General features: G+C 35.2%; 2 protein-coding genes across 3 annotated transcripts in view; one reads left to right on the forward strand and one right to left on the reverse strand.

The window, feature by feature from the left end:
- LOC148952491 (platelet-activating factor acetylhydrolase-like) overlaps positions 1-386 on the reverse strand; it is a 146,926-nt gene extending 146,540 nt beyond the window's left edge. The window contains exon 1 of the mRNA XM_089089918.1: positions 335-386. The gene's annotated coding sequence lies outside the window, so the exon portion shown is untranslated. The remainder of the gene's footprint in view (positions 1-334) is intronic.
- The window catches only part of LOC148952492 (alpha-tocopherol transfer protein-like), a 115,255-nt gene that overhangs the window by 78,791 nt on the left and 16,803 nt on the right, over positions 1-19,661 (forward strand). For both annotated transcript variants that reach the window (XM_089089922.1, XM_089089921.1), the window contains exons 2-4: positions 7,589-7,757; positions 12,713-12,801; positions 14,742-14,883. In XM_089089922.1, coding sequence (XP_088946048.1) covers positions 7,610-7,757; positions 12,713-12,801; positions 14,742-14,883 — 379 coding nt within the window. In that variant the 5' untranslated portion in view covers positions 7,589-7,609. The remainder of the gene's footprint in view (positions 1-7,588; positions 7,758-12,712; positions 12,802-14,741; positions 14,884-19,661) is intronic.

Genomic DNA, 19,661 nt, shown 5'->3' on the forward strand with positions numbered 1-19,661 from the left:
ATATATATATATATATATATATATATATATATATATATATATATATATATATATATATATATATATATATATATATATATATATATATATATATATATATATATATATATATATATATATATATATATATATATATATATATATATATATATATATATATATATATATATATATATATATATATATATATATATATATATATATATATATATATATATATATATATATATATATATATATATATATATATATATATATATATATATATATATATATATATATATATATATATATATATATATATATATTTATATATTTATATATATAAACTAACCTCACAACCCCATCCGTTTGTGTCTCGGCAATACGCTGTCATATATCCACTCAGCACGGCGGTCGTCAAAAAGCCAAAAACTGTCTTCGCAAAAAGTGCATTTACTTGACTACACCGTGTAATATGCCAATTACTCCAACTGCATTATCTGCAGAATTGCTGGACATCTTTTTTTTCATTTATCCTTGTTCAGAATACATTATTTGGCATCATTTGCCACTCAACCTCGACTGTCTTCGCAAAAAGTGGATTTACTTGAATACACCGTATAATATGCCAATTACTCCGACTTCATCATCTGCAGAATTGCTGGACATCTTTTCTTTTCCTTTATCCTTGTTCAGAGCTGGGTTGCCAACTTGCACACTTTTCGTGTGAAATGTACTCTTTTTTTTCATTGCACTCTTTCACACCACGGGCCAGATTTGCACTCTTTTTGCACACTTTTGTGAAATGATGATAGAAAAAGTATTAAGCGGAATAAAAAATTAAACTATTTAAGTGCAAATGATTGAACAGCTAGCCGGTATGATCTATGCCTGGGCCATTTTTCCCCAGGCGTCTTTGTCGTTTTTTCAACCATTTACCAAGAAGTAGATTAAAGCATAGTGAACCAGTGAAAACATGGTAAATTCAAATCAAATTTTATAGAAGGAAGTTGACAGCTGTTGGGCACAACTGTTCTTCATGGAAATGGAAAAGCGAGTATGAAACATGAAGTAATGCGATGTCGAAGCAACAACCAAAATAAACATACTATTTTCTAATCTCAAACTTATAAAATTCTGCAAAGACTTTAGGTCTGTGCACATTTTAAAGGGTGAATAACCCATATCTTCTTGTGATAGCCATTTTTTCTTAAATAAACATATTATCTTACCAGCCAGTGCTCCAAGAATTTGCTTTGGATGGGACCCATACTATCAAATTGATATATAAGGGTAAATTAGGAAAATATGAGGTAGCCTAAAATTGTAGTTTAGACTTTAGACTCTTCTTGCTATCTTGGAAAGCAGGTGATTTAGGTGAATGACATTTTCAGAAATGAATCCGGGGCCAAAAATATTCGAGCCAATTGAAAATGAGAAATGGGCAAAAATTTAGCAGTTCATATTTTTGACCTATGAATAAAGTGAACATAACACTTTATAAATATAATAATTATTGTTTATTTATAATTTATTACTTATAAATAAATATTATTTACAAATATAATAATTATTATAAATATAATAATCGTTTTTGGTGCAAATTCACTTCATCCCACCCAAATATACCAATTCAGGGTATATATTTGTACATTGGGGTGGAGGTAAAGTTCAAACTTACCTCTATAGTCAGAATCGCATCCTGAATCCAAATTTAACATTCCATTGCGTCAGAAAAGAACTTTACAAGCCCCCCCCCGCCCCTGATGATTAAATATATAACTTTTTATGAGAGTAAAGGGAATTTACGCCAAAAGCAATTAGTATATTTGAAAAGAACATAAGAAAAGGCCTCGAGTGGTATGTTTACTTTATTCATAGGTCAATAATATGAACTGCTCAATATTTACCAAAAAATGAGCAATATAACACCAAAAAGACATGTATACTAAAAAAATGATCCTTTTCTGTGGATGCTTGAATTATGCGGGCCTATCTTAGGTTTGATAAGATTTTTGAAGACTCAAAATTTCAGTTGGGGGAGGGGGGCAAACTGTGGCCAGGTATTAAAATCATCCACATCCATTTCGCTTGCTGAGTTTTAAAATATCTTTTTCTTTGCCAAGGTTTGCTAATGGACAAAGCTTGGCAGAAGTACTAAGCGCTTATCTTCTCAATTTTAAGCAAAGCTGATTGTAGAACAGGCTAATCACCCCTTTTAACATTCCCAACAGTTTATACAGTAAGCAAGTAATCTTGCACAAGAGACAAGGAGAAAAAAGGTGCCTAGTATTTCTGTCCAAGCCTTTTTACTTTTTTGCATACTTATTTCAGCCTTGGTTTTTAACACTATTAAAAAAAGGAAGTTTTTTCAACTGAAAGTAAGGAGCAACATCAAAACTTAAAACTAACAGAAAATACTACGTATTTGAGGAGGGTCGCCTCTTCCCCAGGACTTCGCTCTTCGCGCTAAAGTTTTTTAGTACTTTTAAAAAAGCTTCTTATTGTTCTACTTAAACGACTCTTGTGTTTTGGAGTCTTTTTTAAAGAATTGGGACACAATTCAAACTTTAGCGTAAAGAGTGAGGTGATGAGGAGCAGGCAAAGTTTTAATTCTGCTCCTTACTTTCAGTTGAGAAAACTTGTTTTTTTGTTTCATTTCTGATCGTTTTTAAATGATGCCAGGACTTAGATTACTGTAAAGTGTGTTATAAAGACATAATCGGATGTGTGGCAAGCGCGCCATCTTCGAACAAGCTTCCACAAGAGCAGGGTTCAGAACAATCAGACATCAATGCTGCAGTATGAACCTTCCGAAAATTTAAATGATGAGTCTATAATTGAAGCCAGCTTGAAGCCTACGTTGCGGGTCGTCTTGGAAGACATTCCCATTACAAAAATGGACACTTTAATCCCAGTAATAAAAAATGCTTTGGGAGACTCAGAACTTTGTAAAAGCTTCAATCAGGGCAGAACTAAACTAGTAGGATAATTAGACACGTCATTGCCCCTGCAGATAGAAATGTGCTTTCTTGTGAACTGAAGAAAGCTCATATCTCTTCAATAGTTGACGAATGTACCGATACATCTTGGCAGAAGTTCTTGGTCCTTATCGCAAAGTACAAATACTCCAAAGATAAAGTGCGAGAAGGCTTTCTGGGACTTTTTCCAGTAAGTGATGCCAGTTCAGAAGGGCAAAAACGTCTAATACTTGGACATTTGGAAAGCCTAGGAATACCTTTGCAAAATTTGATGGCAATTGGCTTTGACAATGCCAGTGTTAACACTGGACATCAAAAAGGTCTTGGTGTACTGTTAAAAAAATATGTGCCAGATTTGTTTCTACTAGGCTGCACTAGTCATTTCCTTGCTCTCTGTTCTGCATATGCAGTTAAGAAGTTGCCAGATGGAATTGACAATTTTATTCGTGACGTAGTAGCATATGTGGCAAATAACCCTAAAAGACAGGATGAACTAAAGATCTACCAAAATTTCTGTCATGTGGGAAACTATAAGCTTTTGCAGACTTCAAGTAAGCGGCTCACCCTTAAAGTTTCCGTTGAAACGGATCTTGAGCAGTGGAGCCCGCTCCTTTTATTCTTTACCAACCACGGAGAAGGTGACTCTGCTGGAGATAGAGGAGCCAAAGAAAAGGCTAATAAAAATCTTGCTTTTATACGTGATTCATCTGTGAAAGTTACTTAGTATTTTCTTTCATTTGTCTTATAAAAGATCAATGCACTAAACAAAGAGTTTCAAGCTGAGGGAACACGGATTCACAGGCTTTTGGAAAGTTTGCAAAAGACGTATTTGTTGCTCCTCAAGTGCTTTGTCAAAAAGGAAGAAATAGGGCGCGTACAAGATCCATTTAAAGTTCGGTTGAGCCCAGCTCATTTTCTTGCACATGATTGTATAAAGTTGGGACCGAATGCACTCTACCTCATGAGAAGCCTGCAAAACACTGGCCTATCGAGTGCTTAGCAGGTTCACTGCATCCAGATGAGCTGTCTGAATTTTTTTTGGAATTGTACTCCGAAATGAGGAAATGGATTGACTACAATGACCTAACGTGGGAAAATTTCAAATGCATCAGTCCAAATGTTGCCTTATCTGGAGATGTGGACACTCTTGTGCCTCTTCTTCGGCGGTTTTCGAATTTGCTGGGTGACACTGAGGCACAAAGTGATAAAATGGAAATAAAAATGCAATAAACAATTCCATTTTCCATTTTGTGTGCTGTTTTGAAGGATGATGAATCCGTTTTGTTTCTGCTTCCATTTTTTTTCGCCGTGCTAGGGTACGGTACTTGACTTGACTATAGTGAAGTCAGCAATAGTTCACGGCTAGTTACTTGGACCTCTTATATTCCTTTCAAAACGTTTGAATAAAATAGAAACAAAACTTTAACTAAACGTTGGATGCAGGCAGTCAACTATAGTTCAGTTAAAGATCTAAGAAATCAAAATAAACACATGCAAATTTCAAGCAGAGCATTACCTTTTAAGCTAAAAAACGAATGATAATCATTATCAAACTTATTCTTTAGAGGTTGATTTCCTAACTTTATTTTAAATACATTTGAAAAATTTAAAGATAATATGTTTATGGATCAAAGGATAACTAAAAATTATGTGTAAATGGCGTAAGAATGGTCAGAACAGTGAAAGGGGCTGCGCGCGCGGCTGCCAAGATGCCGCGCGCGCACAAATTTTTTGACTTTCACACGCTTCTAACAACTTGCACTCTTTTTGGCTTTGATTTGCACTCTTTTTTGACGTCGGCAGTTTGCAGCCCTGGTTCACAGTAAATTATTTGGCATCATTTGACACTCAACTTCGAAGCTGTAAGCAGTATTTGCTAAAAACTCGCTATTTGCCAGGGATATGGTTTGATTTTGGCTATGACTAATTGCTAAAGGTTGGGCCGTCCCAATAAACTTTGTAAAAATGAATTACTTTTTGCACAAATAATAGTAAAAGTCCGAACACTCCGACTTCACCTTCGCAAGCCTTTATCAACAGATAAAAAAAAGGAAAAAAAAACTAGATTGAACAAATAAATACGTACATAAAAAAATATACACACCATGATGTAAACAGAAAAAAATGAAAGGAAACTTAAAAAAAATCCAATACGGTAAATCGTGTCACAAAACCCTAAGCGGGGTAATTGCTATATCAGGTAACAATAGTGCAAAGTTTTTCTTTTTTACAAAGCTCAATGTCTTATAACATTTTATCCGTTTTTTAATATTTTCATTTTAATTATACAAGTTAAATATAAACTTAGTCTAAATAAAATTCGATGAGAGATGGCTGAGTAGAGACCCTCGCTGGGTTAAAATTAAATGAGAGACAGCCAGGCACAGACCCCTCGCTTGGCTAGTCTGGAATGACCCCTCATATCCCAGTCTACTTATTTTATCTTTCAATACTTAAAATGCTATAAGTTCAATTATAACAATCCCAAACATCCTCAGTCTTGCATAAGGAAGACCCCGGAATTCGCATAAAATATGCTCATAAATATGCTATAATTCGATGTAGGCTACCCCACTCTCAAATGTATTGTATATTGATATTTTTTTTGTCTTCTATGTATTATTAAATAAAAAAAACAAGTTTTTTAAACTGAAAGTAAGGAGCGACAATAAAACTTAAAACGAACAGAAATTATTCCGTATATGAAAGGGGCTGTCCCTTCCTCAACGCCTCGCTCTTTACGCTAAAGTTTGACTCTGTCTCACAACTTTATTTTTTAAAACAATAAAAAACTTTCGCGTAAAGAGCGAGGTGTTGAGGAGGGGACAGCCCCTTTCATATACGGAATAATTTCCGTTCGTTTTAAGTTTCAATGTCGGTCCTTACTTTCAGTTAAAAAAACTTGTGTTTTTTATTTAATAGCGTAAAGAGCGGGGCATTGAGAAGGGGACCGACCTTTTTATATACGGAATAATTTCTGTTCGTTTTAAGTTTCAATGTCGCTCCTTACTTTCAGTTAAAAAAACTTGTTTTTTTTATTTAATTTTTGAACGTTTTCGACTAAATGCAGGTTTTGATCTTGGCTCACCGTACATGAATAATTAAAACAAAATTTTCATATTAATTTACTTTTATTTAGTTAAATGGCTTTCTCGAAACTTGTTTAATTATATTTACGAACGTTTTTATTAGTAATAAATATACATAGCTTACGAATTAACTTACGTAACGAACTTCTATATTCATATATTTTTAATTTGTTTATTAGAGGGTTCGCCTCCTAGTCAATACCTTGCTCTTCAAGCGAAAGTTCGAATTTTGTTCCAATTCTTTAAAAATGACCGCTTAATCACAAAGGCCGTTAATTAGAATAAATAGCTCTTATGAAAGTACTAAAAAATCTTTGGCTTAAAGAGCGAGGTATTGACTACGGGGTGAACCCAATCATATATGTAATATTTTCTGTTCGTTTGAAGTTTCGACGTTGCTGCTATTGCAGTTGAAATAGTTGTTTTTTTATATTAAATTTCTGATCTTGCTTTAAATAATGCTGGGAAGTCCGGCGTCCCCTTCATAGCAATGTCCCTTCCCCCATGAAAACTTCCTTCATGGAAAGATCCTCCCACATAACCCCCGAACCACCCCCCCCCCACTACCAGGAAAAATATCCCCTGAAAACGTCTATATACTTCCAAATAACCAATACTATATGTTAACATTGGGTAAAGTTCATAACTTTCAGCCCTCCCCCCGGGAATTTCGGGGAATTAAGTCATCCTAAAAGACATACTTTTCATATTTTCGAACATGCTGAACAAAATGGCTATCTCAAAATTTTGATCAGGTGACTTTGGGAAAAAAATAAGCGTGGGAGGGGGCCTAGTTGCCCTTCATTTTTTTTGGTCACTTAAAAAGGGCACTAGAACTTTTAATTTCCATTCCAATGAGTCCTCCCATGATATTCTAGGACAACTGGGTCGATACGATCACCCCTGGGAAAAAAAAAACAAAAAAAAACAACAAATAAACACGCACCCGTGATCTTTCTTCTGGCAAAAAATGCAAAATTCCACATTTTTGTAGATGGGAGCTTGAAACCTCTACAGTAGGGTTCTCTGATACGCTGAATATGATGGTGTAATTTTCATTAAGGTTCTATGACTTTTAGGGGGTCTTTCCTCCTTTTTCCAAAAATCAGCCAACTTTTTTCAGGTACCTTACTTTTGATGGGTACAATTAAACTTAATAAAACTTACTTATTTGAAATCAGCATTAAAATCTGATTCTTTTGATGTATCTATTTGTATCAAAATACCGTTTTCTAGAGTTTCGGTTACCATTGAGCCGGGTCGCTCCTTACTTACAGTTCGTTACCACGAACTGTTTGATATTCCTTAAGAATAGAAGGAAAAAAAACAAAAAAAAAAACATATTGATTGTGTTGATGTCAAAAAAAACTTTTTGTTTATCTCTTGGTTGTGTGGATTTTCGTTGTATTAATTGTGTTTTAGATGAGACCTCCTAGAAGACGAAAAGAGTCTATAATAGAATCCAGATGCTGCTTTTCAAAAGAAGAAGAAGTCTTTTAGGGATTAGAAAAAGTGGATAAATGATTTTATTTTTAGGGTGTCTTTATTTTCTTCAAAATGCCCTGCTCGCCCGAATTTTCAGTTGAATCCTGTTATACGAGTCCAACCACAGAAAATCAGAAAGAAAAAAAAGACTGCCATGGACGTTTGTCTATAAACCAAGAATCAGATAACACGCTTGAAGATTTCCGAATGGCTGTGAAAGGTATGGACACAAAAATAATAATAATAGCAATAATAAATTTATTAGAAGCCAAACAAGGCAATACAACATGGTGATCAAAAATATACAGCACAAAATCCATAACTAAATACTAATTTTCGCCCCCCTCCAATACTATCCTTTCTTCGCCACTTCATTAACCTATATACAAGCCTGAGCAGTCTTTTCAACAGTCGTCTGGAGCTCCCCTGGGGGCTCTAGGGTATCACCCTCGAAAATATTACTTACAAGAAAGCGACCGGAGAACTGCTGTGGAAGAATGTCGGCTACTTCCCCAACTCTTAGATTACACCTGAGCCACAGTAGACAGAATATACTGTAAGTGACCTGAGCCAAGAGTAATCCGTATCTGAGGCCAAAATGTCACTTGATATTGTAACCTAGCCACTGGAGGCTTTACATTTGCTCAAAAGTTGAGTTTTTAAGCGATTAAATAAAAAAAATGTTTTTTTTTACTGAAAGTAAGGAGCGATGTTAAAACTTAAAACGGACAGTAATTATTCCGCATATGAAAGGGGCCGTCCCCTCCTCAACGCCTTGCTCTTTACGCTAAAGTTTTTTATTGTTTAAAAAATTAGAGTTGTGGGAAAGTCAAACTTCAGCTTAAAGAGCGAGGCTTAAAGAGCAGAATAATTTTTGTTCATTTTAAGTTTTAACGTCGCTCCTTACTTTCAGTTAAAAAACTTGTTTTTTTTATTTAATTTTTGAACGTTTTTGAATTAATGCAGGTTTTGATTTTGGCTCACAGTACTTGAATAATCAATATTAGCATATTAATTTTACTTTTATTTTGTTAATGGCTTTCTCGAACGTTGTTTAATTTTATTTACGAACGTTTTTATTAGTAATAAATATACGTAACTTACGAATTAACTTACGTAACGAACTTCTATAATCATATATTTTATATGTATATTAGGGGGTTCGCCCCCTAGTCAGTACCTCGCTTTTTACGCTAAAGATCGAATTTTCTTCCAATTCTTTAAAAATGACCTCTTAATCACAAAGGCCGTTAATTAGAATAAAAAGCTTTTAGGAAAGTACTAAAAAATCTTTGGCTTAAAGAGCGAGGTATGACTAGGGGGCGAACCCAATCATATACGTAATAGTTTCTGTTCGTTTTAAGGTTTGATGTTGCTCCATACTTTCAGTTGAAAAAATTGTTTGTTTTTTTAATTTAATTTCTGATCTTTTTTTAAATAATGCTGGGAAATCCGGCACCCCCTTCATAGCAAAGTCCCTTCCCACATGAAAACTTCCTTCATGTAAAGATCCTCCCACATAACCCCCGACCCATCCCCCCACTACCAGAAAAAATCCCCCCTGAAAACGTCTGTATACTTCCCAATAACCGATACTATATGTTAACGTTGGGTAAAGTTCATAACTTTCAGCCCTCCCCCCAGGGACTTTGGGGGATTAAGTCATCCTAAAAAATATATTTATCATATTTTTGACCATGCTGAACAAAATGGCTGTCTCAAAATTTTGATCGGGTGACTTTCGGAAAAAAATAAGCGTGGGAGGGGGCTTAGGTGCCCTCCATTTTTTGGTCACTTAAAAAGGGCACTAGATCTTTTAATTTCCGTTCCAATTAGCCCTCCCACGATATTCTAGGACATCTGGGTCGATACGATTACCCCTGGGAAAAAAGAAAAACAAATAAACACGCATCCGTGATCTTTCTTCCCTTTTTTCGAAAATCAGCCAAATTTTCTCAGGTGCGTAACTTTTGCTGGGTAGGACTAGACTTGATGAAACTTATATATTTGAAATCAGCATTAAAATCTGATTCTTTTGATGTATCTATTGGTATCAAAATCCCGTTTTTTAGAGTTTCGGTTACTATTGAGCCGGGTCGCTCCTTACTTGTAAGTACGAACTGTAGTTCGTTACCACGAACTGTTTGATCACAAAACGTTCAGTGATTGAATAAAGGACGTACAGGAGGTCAACCTACATGAGATTATAATGCTAAAACCTGGAGATGTGTTAGCCCATAAGAGCGAATAATAAGCAACGTCTAAATAGTCAATGCTTTTTTTCTATGTCTGTTCACAAAAACTAGATATATGTTGAAAGAAGAGTATGAACAAATATTTTCTCTATATTGAAAAAAAAAAAACAAAAAAAAATAAACAGATGAGAGCTAGTCAGAAAGTGACTTCGCACAGGGATGCAGATAAACAGCTAAAAGGAACATGCTCATTCAGCACAGTTAATTTGTAAGTCAGATCTTTAAACTGTTTTTCAACAAAGTCTCTGTTCATCTTGCAACCAGGAGTTCCCTTATCATGGTTATCCCCCCCCCCGCTTTGTAGGCTTGTCTAAAAGAATAGTTTGTTTTCTTGGAAATACTTAAAGTTAGGTTTATCAAGGTAAGTAAAATTTTTGAGTTACGGAGGTATTTCCAAAATCAGGTCTCATGGGAAATTAAAGAGGATTGACTATAGACGTCAGCAGGGGTATTTACAAGCCCTGGTATTTACAAAGCCCTGGAATAACAAAAAGGAAGCTTACTATTTTAAGGAAAAATTGTTTCATGTCAACCGCATACGCAAAATTAACGATCTCAAATATAGACAGGAGGGACAAGAACTGAAAGGCCCGAGCCCTCTATGCGCGTAGGTTTCATTGAATGCACTGTTTTTTTTGTTTTTGTCTTTTTTTTTTGTTCAAAACGTAAACCTTTAATTTAATTACCCACTTTTGTTGTTTGTAAAAAATAGAAAGAAAGGCGCAAACTATCTTAGATGAGTAAATATTCGGATTCTTGTAAAATTGATTGTCCTCCATGCGGCAAATTTTCTTCGAAATTCAAAGTCTGTTAAAGGAGTCAGTCAGATGTTTTGCATGAAATTGACTTCTTCTTAAGGATTTAAAAACCCAAACATGGAATAAATAATCCGAAAAACTATTCCGAAATAATTATGAATGCCCTGAAATGCAGTAATTTTATCTTTAAAAAGTTCGTAAAAAGTCCCAACGCCCTTCCCCTACTTTGTAAGACAGAGGATACCTGAAAGTGTGTCCTTTTAAAGTTAGAGAAAGGATGTTATTTTTCATGGGAAAAAAAAATTTCCCCCAAACTTTGGCCCTCTCGAAGGTTGTTTACTGACTGCCCCTCCTCCAGGGAAAACTTATATGAGCACCCTTAGGGGTTTAAACGAACTCGATATATTGTGTTTTGAGTTGTTATTGTTTTTGTTTTTGTTTATATTGTTATAATCAGGCACTTGCTTAGAACCCCTTACGTAAAATCTTCAGATTTTTACCATTTTCCCATAGTTTTGTTCATTACTATAATTCGCCTTTTAATAGTATATTGAAGTTTACCCCTCTCAGAATATACCTTCTCCCCACAAAAATAGTGCTTATGTGCTGGGTTTTATTTTGTACTAATCGAAAAAGTAACATTTTTCACGCTCGTATGGGCAAAACTGTAGGGTTACAAAATAGTGTTCCAACATAAGTTGACCTAGGAGTATGTTTATTAGCAGCGGGTCCAAAATTTTTTACTTTTAGACATAGTTCCTCCCGTGCTAGCTGTTGCGTGAGACGACAATGGCACCTCTCCACGACGACCTCTGAATAGCTTGTGGCCACTGGTCTTCCATACATGTTCCCACCGGTGGTGCATCCTTCTTTAAGCATCTGGCAAGCGTAACTTTCTGCCGTCAACACCTTTTGATGCTGGGGGGGGGAAGCTTCAGATGCCCAGATACCCAGGGGAGACTGCCATTATTCATAGGTACCATGTGGCCCCAATACCACCATTACTCAAGATTAATTGAACTTTAAAGGTTGCTTTGTTTAATCACGTATGGAGGCTTTCGTACTGCACAGACAAGTGGACTCCCATGATGCACCAGAGGCAGTGATTCTTTGTTTCTCGAGCTGTTTTGTCAGTACCTATGTTTCGTATCTGTATATTAGTACAGAAAGAACGTTGTTATATAGGAGTCGGACCTAGAGCTTTATAGAGTAGGCAGCATTTTTCCACACTTTTCTTAGTTTGGTAAATTTATTGGCTGTATAAGCTCCAGGCTTCCTTCAGGTACTATGAGGCTTCAAAGATTCTGCTATACGTGTAATATCATAAAAGAAATTTCAGTTGATACCAAGAATGTATTTGACTCCTAGGATTTCCCCATACTTCAATTACTTTTAACATCAATTGATGTAAAATTTTTTATTTTTTTGGATATTTTGTACAATTCTCTGTCTTCTATGATATCGCATATTCTTTTATGTTTTCACTATTTTTTTTTACCGGAAGTGATCCCTTGCTCGAAATAAATGTTTTTTTCTATGTCTGTAACGACAAACTAAGCCTTGTCTTGATTGACATCATTTGACCTGCCAGTAGCAGGGCAGGCTTTGATCGAACAGAAATCAAAGCCTTTGAAATCTTAGAAGACTGTCTAATCATTATGGCTTCCAATTATAGATGTAAATAGCGACGAAGACCACACTGCCTTTCCATCATAAGCAATAAGTAGAACAATAGGGATTTTTTTTATATAAGACAGTGGAACGCAACTTTAAATGAATATTTCGACCCTATATCCAAGGGCCGTCCTCAGCAAAACAAATGAAAAATAATATAAAAGAAACTCGCGTTAAAATTCAATCGTTAAAACTAAAAAAAAATTCAGAACAGCCCTATTGGTTTGGGCTGTTATGTGCCCAACAGCCGGCATTTTGAACACAGTCGGCTCTTCAAAAATGATCCACCTCGAAAGAATGCTGCTGACAGGTTGGATGATGCCTATCAAGACGAGGCTTAAGCCATGTGCTGAAAAACCCCCTTCTTCCAGCGGTCTCTGTCCCCGAAAGAGAATCCTCTTTGCAAACAGGATGTACAACCCTTTTCTTAACTCCCTTTCTCCATTCTCTAAAAAACTTAAGTCGTCTGTATTTCTTTTCTATTTCAGAGCAAGAACTGGACTATATCACGACGGACGAATTCTTGTTGACCTTCCTAAACTGTCGAAAATGGGACAAGAGCAGAGCTCTTAAATTAGTAAGTGATTTAGCGTGATTATGGTAATTAATTACCTTTAGTAAAGAAATTAAAAACAAACTTAGTTTTTGAACAGTCAAAGTTAGCTATTTTGTTTCAATGCCAAAGAAGAAAAGGTTACACTTTCTTCTATTCTTTTTTTTTCAGTTACAATTTTTATTTTCTATAATTTTTTACCTATATTTCCAAAAATGCAAAAAATTCTTAGGCCCGTTTTAGCAATTTTATCTTTTGGACTCTCATTTTTAATCTTTGAATTTTTAGAACAACTGGAAACTTATCATTGGTTTTACCTAGATTTAGCAAAATTCACTTCAAGATTCTGCTAATATTGCACCAAAAATATATTTGTTGGTGAAAAATTTATGCTATTTGTCAAAACAAATTTAATCCTATGCAAAAATCTACTTTTTTCAGCAATCAAGGGATTTCTGGTAGCTCTTGTGGTATAAAAAGTAATTTTAGCGCCTCTCTTCTTTTGCAGTCTAAGAACGTTATTGACCCTATATTTAAAGCTAAAATTTAGCTTTATTTGTGTTTAATACCCCGATACTCCTCCCTTCAGTGGCACAAATTCAGGGAAATTAAAGGGGGTAGGGGTGGGGGAAAAAATACATTTTTTTTAACTTGGGATGGGCTATTTTTTATCTCAAAATACCCAAAAAATGTTTTTCATTGAAAATATCAAAAAAAGTATTTTTCAAAATCCAGGGAGCAGGTGGCAGAAAAATTTAGGGGAATACTTGCTCCCTGCCCCTCAATTGACGTCCCTGCCTCCATAAATTTTAACATTTCATTAACTAAATAGCAAACATCTCTATGTTCTACCCTTGGGGTAAAGCTTCGTCAGACATGCTTGGGCCATATTACAAATTATAAAAATCACAATGTACATGTTTCGAAGAAGCATTAAGCATTTTAAATTCTATCATTGCAATTTTTCTATCTCACACAACACGAATTGAAATTCCATCTTCTCTGTTTTAAGTTTTAGGTCAATTTTGTCAAATGTAATTTGGCTCTTTTGCTAACCTGACCGTCACAAATAACTAAAATAAGTTGAAAAATCTATGCATCATTGACTTTTGTCACCTAGTAAGGCACATACAGAGAACTTTCTTTTTTGGAGGGCACAGTGAGTTGGGAAGAGGAAACACACAAAAAAGGTAATTTATAAGAAAAAATATAAGAAAACGGTGTTAATTGTGAAGACTTTTGACATCATCGAAGGTGATATTCCACGAGGGGCTTGTATGTGTGCCTAGTATAATTGTTCGAATCCGAATCAGTGAGACATGACAATTAAAAATATTAGAATAAACTAACGAGTTTAGGCCAATGTGAATAGATAACAAAAAGTGGCAGATGTATCTGACCGAAATTCATTTTTCGTCTTCAGTGCGTATTTAAATGCAAAAAAAAACTTTGTGATAAGAACAAGGTTTAAAAATTGCCAGAATAAAAATTCACTATTTATTATTATGAGCTGCATCTTGAAAAACTAAAACCCAACTGATGGTGACACAACTGATTATGCTGCTCACAATTGTATATGGTTCACCGAATACGTTATGGTTTTAAAATTTTTGTTTTTATTACGGAAGTCTTTAACAAAATTATTTATAATTTTAACTAGACACTGAAGAAGGACCAGGAATATCAACCTAAGATATCTGCCATTTGTCTGTTTTCTAAACTGGCCTAAACCCGTTGCTTTTTCTTGATATTTTATTTTCAAGTTGTTTTCACGAGGTTAAAAGACGAACATAAGTTCAATTACTATAAGCTCATATGATTACCATTTATATGAACATGATCAACGAACATAAGGTCAAGTCCTTGTGAAATGACCTCTAATTTCTGGGTTTAATCGTTTTCTGTGAATAAGATGAAAAGTGCCGAGAATTAATATATCTTTTTATTGATTTATTCGATTTTAGCTAAGAAACTATTGGGAAATGAGAAATATGCACTCTCATTTATTTGAGTTTGATATCACTTCTCCCTGGCCAGCACTTCAACAGGAACTAACTACTCTTGTCAGAATGCAAGATGGCTCCTATCTTTTTCTTTTTCGTGTTGGTGAGTAATATTTTTGTTCAATTAATTTAGAACTAATATTTAGAAACAGGGTTGCCAGAGGCTGCACATTTGCACTATTTATGGTATTCTTTCCCAGAATAATGACTGAAGAGCACACCAAAAGGAAGTTATTCTTCTTACTACTTTCCAACAAAGTTAGCAGATTTTGAATAAATGTAGCCTTTACGCTCTCTCTCCCTCTTTCTCTCTCTCTCTCTCTCTGTATATATATATATATATATATATATATATATATATATATATATATATATATATATATATATATATATATATATATATATATATATATATATATATATATATATATATATATATATATATATATATATATATATATATATATATATATATATATATATATATATATATATATATATATATATATATATATATATTTATTTATGCCCACTTACAATGGAGAAATGGAGAAGAAAATAAAAGCGGAGTACAAAATGAAACAAAAAAAAGAAGAAAAACATGTTCAACACTAAAAATTAAATGCAGGTATTTCATTCACAGAAACAGTTGAGTCATCGGTGAGTCGTAGAGTTTACTGAGGGATCGTCTTGAGGCTCTCTGTTCTAGATCAATCACCTTGGTTGATGGATCAAGGATTCCATATATGGATGAGATCTCCGTGTTAGAAAATCTCAGTGGAAGTCCCAGCAAAAATTTTGCAAATCTGTAGTACGTGGCTCGTATTTTTCGACACTCGGGGAGGGACAACATTTCCCACAAGGGTGATATATACCAGATGGCAGGAGAGACGATGGCGTTGAATAGTTTTGACTTAATAAATCGATTAAATGACCACTTGCATTTGACAGCTTTTCCATATGCTGAGCGGATAGATTTACAGACTGATTCAGCCACAAGCCTCTAGTTGACCTAGGTGTCTGGCCATACGTGATACCAAGGTAATTTAGGGACTGGGACTGCTGGATTCTGATACCGTCAAGGACAAGATTGGAATTGGTCGAGTTGGTGCCGCTAAAAACGATAAATTCGGTTTTCTCTGAGTTGAATCGTAGTCCTATTCTTCGGTATAGGGTCACTAAAAGACGAAGATTCTCTTGTAGTCCCCTTAGCGTGCTGCTTAGGAGCAATAAGTCATCTGCATAAGAAATGAAACTTAGATCCAAGCCCTCCAAAAAGAACGTCCCTCGAACGAGTCTAGTTACAGAGTAAGTTGCAAAATTGAAGATGATAGGGCTTAGAGCAGATCCTTGCCGAACTCCTTTGAAGAGCCGAATGGGTTCAGAAAGCTTTTGCTTGCGGTGACCGGCGATTGTTTCCTATCCCAAAGCTAGACGAATATGCGTGTGGAAGTACCAGTCATGGAGAACAAGGACAATGCGGGGGTCGACTCCTGAATCTAAGAGGCACCACAGTGCCTGCGATTGGAAGACAGAATTGAACGCAGCGGAAATGTCGACACTGCAGGCATAGAGTGGCTCTTTAACTAAAGATGTAGACCTCATTATTCTTCTTAGTAGCCGATGGGCGTGTCCACAGCCCAACCCATTTCTGAATCCAAGTTGTTTGTTTCCCATTAGAGCGTGGGGCAACAGCACCTTCTCAAATACTTTGCTGATAACCGATGAAACTGTAATTGGCCTATAATTTTTACAAAACAAGGGGTCCCGATTCTTTTTCAGAATATTGGATGTGCGGCAACCATGAAAGTTGGCAGGTGTGAGTCCCTGATCTATGCTCATTTGGAATTGTAAGGCTAAGTACTGATCTAAAAGTTCTGTGCCGTGCTGTAAGTGCCTCGGAGTGATCCCATCGTGCCCTGGAGACTTGTTCTTTTTCAATTTTCTCACAATTATCTCAATATGCCATTTGGAAACAATGGCATCAGTGCGGCAGAGTTTTGCGCTGATTAATTGCCTATCTAACTCAGATTTATGTACGGAGTCCAGCTCGTTGGGTGGTGGCGCAAACACGTCCTTGTAATGGTTTACCCAACTTTCATCGGGAATGGGACTTTGCACATCAGCGTCGGCCCTTTTAGATTGGAATCGCTTCCATAAGATGTTTGGGTCACTCCTGCAATCACAAGACAACTTCTCCACTTGCTGGACTTGCATATTCTCGACAGTACGTTTGAACTCTTTTTTGGCATGTCGAAAGCACTGAAAAACTACTCCGGAGCGGGGTTTGTCGCAGTCCTTCCACAATTCGTACCAGAACTTGGATCTATTCTTGGCAAACTTGACATTTGGATTATCCCATCCCTTTTTACGAGTGTTGGGGTACACTTTTGCCACTGGAACAGCGGCAGATTCTGCAAGCTTCATCGAATGAACAATTTCGGAGCAAAAGATGTTCAGGGCTAGTCTGTCTTCATTTTGGCCATGAGTAAGCAGGTGGAACGGTATTTTGATTTTAGCAAGAGTTGAGTCAAGAATATCTTTGTACAAGGACTGATCTATCCTTTGCCATTCACTCTTGATAAACCATGATCGCCCGGGGTGCCGCTTGTAGGTGGAGAATGGTACATATATATATATATATATATATATATATATATATATATATATATATATATATATATATATATATATATATATATATATATATATATATATATATATATATATATATATATATATATATATATATATATATATATATATATATATATATATATATATATATATATATATATATATATATATATATATATATATTTATAATATATATATATGTATTCGTTGGATTTTCGTGATAAACTTCACTGAAAATAACTTATTTTTCGTCCCAGAATTCTGACTTTCTTTTATAAAAATCACATTCAATATCCTTTTTTTAGGTCGGAAATAAAAGACAAACCTTTTAAAAGAAAAACGAAGATTTAGTAAAGATTCTTCTTGCATTGTTTCAAATTTTGGGTACCTAATTTAAAGAAGAACTTTAATCTTTCAAGTTTTCAGCGTCTTTTCAGGCTTTCAATCTTTTATTTTCATCGTTTTCCTTTAATCCTAGGAAAAATATTTATCTTGTCAGTTGCTTCTGGGCAGGGTTGGCACCGATGATGATTTATCACCAGATCCGGTGATTTTTCATCCTCCTGGTGATTTTCGTTTTTAATCTGGTAATTTTCATTTAATTTGGTGATTTTTTGCGAAATTGCTTGACATTCCATGCATGATTGGTTTCGCTGTCTTACTGCGGTGAAATAAAAAGTGACTTTCAAATTTTATGTCTTGTTTTTATTCGTTATTTCTAAAGAGCGGCGTTATTTTGGGCTTCTGTGTAGGCTATCCTTTTAGCTTGGCAATCGGCTTCCCCTTAGTTACAAATTTTAACTTACAAGTACATACATGTGTGATAAAAACGGAATGAGGCTAAGAAACGAAAATAAAATTCACAGGTAAAGAAAACATAGTCCCACATGAACATAGATTCAGCAGCCTAGGCTGGGTCTTTTTCATTGGACTTAACAATCTCAAGAAACCAGGGGGCTCAATCTCATGGGGCTCTCGTCTAAGAAACCAGGGAAACAAGGTTTATCACCGCTTGTCTGATATTTCAGCTTAGACTTGACCCACGACAATTTTCCGGAAGTAAAATAAATATATAAGAAATTGACACCATTTGAGTCGTCTTTTTCAGACCTATAGTTTACCACTAAGGATACCAACTATGGAAGGGAATTAAAAACGCTCATAAGCAAATGAAATTCGATTTGAGGACAAAAGAGGATTATTGGGTTTCAATGGAAACCTAGAAAAAAGAAAAAGAAATGATTTTGCAAAGTAAAGACAAAGAAAAGTATAACAGTAGTTAAATAAATAAAAAGGTTCTTCATGTCCAGTAACATGATTTTAGGTAACAATTTCAGTCTGGAAATTAGCCTGAAATTCTGGTTTTAGGTATAAATTCTCTTCCGTCTTGAGCAGACGGCCTTTGAAAAACATAATGTCTTAGCTCAGGGTGCCCAGTGTGTCTTTTTGGTGTAAAGCTTATAAGTATTGACCACCGATTGCTTGTGATTTTGTTGGTGTTTTTTATGAAATACTGGTGATTTCTGGTGATTTTCTTGGTGAAAAACTGGTGATTTTTATTTGGTTGTGGTGGCAACCCTGCATCTGGGTATCTAAGTTTTGATAATTATAGATAAACCATTCCGAAACAATTAGCAATAGAAGGAAATGAAATTCCCTGACAAATTTTTACATGCGCATTTTCTCCAAGTTGTAAGCTTGTAGTTCAGTATAGATTAAATATTTGGAAGAATTATCAAAAGGGAAATATTTTTCACGATTTTAGAAAAAGGTTCAAATTAAAAAGAAGTTTGGTCTAAAGTTTATCGTCACCCCGAAATAAACTCCCTTAGTTTTATGGTAATAAGAAGCAATTGCTTCTAAACGAGTTCTACCCGACGCCCAGAAGGTGACGCGTTACAGTGGGGTGGCACATAGCCCTAATTGGTTATGCCCCAACCAATTGGATCAAATACCCCGAACTCAGAAATCTTGTGATTTTTAATGTTCCTCCTCACACTTGAGAGAAATTCTTCCTCACACATAATCAGGGTGGTGAAAGCGGTCCAAACGTATTACGGTTGTTTCAAAACCTAGCCCCCCAGTATTGCTATTTTGGACCAGTGCGTTTGAGTATTATTTGAAATTGTACCATTTGTCTCAAATTTGAACTAACAGTAGTGTGGAATGGACTTTGGTTGGATGAAACTAATTGCAGAACATCACTCTCAACTAGTCAGAGGCGTTCTTCACTGACGCAAAGCT

The sequence above is a fragment of the Artemia sp. Qi Xiang Cuo genome, chromosome 5 (assembly GCF_049724085.1).
Source record: "Artemia sp. Qi Xiang Cuo chromosome 5, ASM4972408v1, whole genome shotgun sequence".
In the NCBI taxonomy this organism is placed as follows: Eukaryota; Metazoa; Arthropoda; class Branchiopoda; order Anostraca; family Artemiidae; genus Artemia; species Artemia sp. Qi Xiang Cuo.